The 2,606-nt window shown below is 37.7% G+C and overlaps 1 protein-coding gene across 1 annotated transcript in view; it reads right to left on the bottom strand.

Moving 5' to 3' along the window:
* Nucleotides 1-2,606, bottom strand: part of hydin (HYDIN axonemal central pair apparatus protein) — a 63,940-nt gene that overhangs the window by 33,814 nt on the left and 27,520 nt on the right. Inside the window, exons 44-47 of the mRNA XM_013907938.1 lie at nt 2,480-2,600; nt 1,010-1,136; nt 838-931; nt 622-713 (exon numbers count right to left, since the gene is read on the bottom strand). Of these exons, the coding sequence (XP_013763392.1) occupies nt 622-713; nt 838-931; nt 1,010-1,136; nt 2,480-2,600 (434 nt within the window). The remainder of the gene's footprint in view (nt 1-621; nt 714-837; nt 932-1,009; nt 1,137-2,479; nt 2,601-2,606) is intronic.

Consider the following 2,606-nt stretch of genomic DNA (forward strand, 5'->3'; position numbering starts at 1 on the left):
ACACACACACACACACACACACACACACACACACACACACAGCTTACACACAGACAGCATCAGGACCTGCGTAACAGGAAATGTGATTATATTTGCATATTGACAATGTAACCTATAAAAATAAACGAATACTGCAGTCCGTGGTGTCTCTCGGTCTGAGATTCACCCATGCCGCACGTTATCAGTATCAAGTGTCTCAGTGTTGTTTATTCACCTGACCGTTTGTTAACTGTAAATCTCTGACAAGTGGTTTTAAAAACTAAAGTAAGAGAAGCTGAAGATTTCACAGCACACATAGTAACAGATAGGCCTATAAGAAGTACTTTTGTTTCTTGAATCCCTTTTTTCTCAAATTAAAATCAAGTATTCAAAACATACTTGAAAAAAATCAGACATGTTGTTAAAATAGTAAGAACTCATCTCAATTTATTATTCCATCATTCCTCATATCTGATTTGTTGTATAACATTACACAATCTTATGAAATAATGTATCCCAAACATGCAGTATAAAAACTCCAGTAAGTTACAAAGTAGGTAATTAGTCTGCTATACATATCTACCATTTTAAATAATGCACTGGGGTTGAGTGTGTTGACATCGTTGCTAAGCTCTAATCTACCTTGTCTATCTCCAGTGTGTCTGTGGGTTGAGGAGAACCTGTGGTTCCTTCTGTCTGCTTCTGTGGATCATCGGCCTCTTTGCTATGATGCTCTGTAGGAATAATGACCAGACGTCACTCAGTAACTGATTATGCTGCACTCTATAAACCGTTTCATTTTTTACTCTATATTACATTTTATAAAATATTACATGTTTTTTTTACACTTGTCTGCACCTTCATTTAGATGACATTGCTCTCTTGTGTCCCCTAATTGCTCTTTGGAGTCGTTAACAGAAGACGCCCTTAGCACATTCAATGCCCCTGTTGACTACAGAGGAAAGGGGAGAAATTAATTCAGTGCTCTAATTTTTCTCTGTATTTGCTGGTCTTCATACTGGATACAGACCTGCTTTACCCCCAGCAAGCTCTTCTTCCTTGATGGTTCTTTAATGTCCTTCTTTCCACCCACCTCTTTTAACCTTTGGTTCTCTTCCTGTTGCCTCTTTTCTTCCAGCTCTTTCGCCATCTGCTCCCTTACACACAAGTGAATTGTTTTTAGTTACCTTCATTTGAACTTGAATATATTCCTGGTATTTGAGTGAAACTGTGCATGCTCAGCATAAATAAAACTGTGCACAATATTCCTGGATGTAGAAGGAAGCAAGAAGTAGTTTCAAGTCTCTATATTTATGATCCCTTTGAGGGCTTTTATTACATGGTAGATATAGTAAATCTAAGTCTATAACTGGTTTAAGCAGAAAATGAATGACATCAAATACCTCAAAATGTGGTTATAGTGGCTTATGCCATATTCTAAACCATTATTGATATAAATGTTAAAGCACATATTATGTATTTATTATTTATTATTCTTTGTATTATTTGAATATGCCATTTTGATTAAAAATTCACCTTTCAGACGAATGTTAAAAACTGGAAGTGTTCACTGCAGAACTTTATCAGTCCAATGTGCTATTTTTCATAATTTGTGTTTATATTTTCTTTTTCTTCTTAACAACTTAAATATGAAATTTAATTTAATCATCTGTATTCCATGGATTAACCACTCTGTACCTCCCTTATCATTTATGATGACTTTATTAGGCATGTAATGCTATCACTGGGTTGGGCTCACTTTTGCTTTCAGAAGTGCCTAAATTCTTCATAACATAGTAAACAAGGATTCGGGGACATTCGTCAGAGATCCTGGTCCATACTGACATGACAGAATTAAACAGTTGCTTCAGATTTGTCAGCTGCATATCTGATTCGGCTTTCACTCCAAAGCTGCTATATTGGATAGAGACTGTGTAACTAGCCAAGTTATTTGAGTAAAATGAAATGAATTTCATGGAGACCATCAAGAAACCAGTTTGAGACGCTCTATGATCTGTGACATGGTGTGTTATCCTGCTGGAAACAGCCCTCAGCAGATGTGGTCACTGTGGTCATAAAGGGATGGACATGGACAGCTACAGCAATCAGAAAGGCGTGTGTGTGTGTGGTGTTTAAACAATGCTCAGCCGGTACTTAGGGAACAAGAGAAAATACCCCTGATACCATTACACCACCGTCAGCCTGAACTCTTGATACAAGGCAGGACGGACCCGATTTTTCTACATACCTTGGGTTGTAATAAGTGGTTATCTGAATTATTGTTGCCTTCCTATCAGCTTGAAGCAGTTTGGACATTCTCCTCTGATCTCTGGCATCAACAAGGCATTTTCACCCAGAGAACTGAGCCTCACTAGGCATGTTGATCATACCATTGATGACTGTGTCCATTTCATCAAGCTAAAACATCAGTTTTGACTTTGTGCAGTTTGGTAAAACTAGAAATTAAAACCTCACTGAAAAAAAAAAATATTGTCAGTACCTAAACTTCTGCTGTCGGAATTCCTCTCTGTGTTTTTTGTTAATGCGCTCCTTCACCTCCTGTGGCAGAGCATTATACTCCTCCTCATCCATGTCCTGCAGCCATTTTTCCTCCCTGGCAGCTTTCT

This window comes from Pundamilia nyererei, unplaced genomic scaffold, assembly GCF_000239375.1.
Source record: "Pundamilia nyererei isolate P.nyererei 1_Seehausen unplaced genomic scaffold, PunNye1.0 scaffold00626, whole genome shotgun sequence".
NCBI lineage: Eukaryota > Metazoa > Chordata > Actinopteri > Cichliformes > Cichlidae > Pundamilia > Pundamilia nyererei.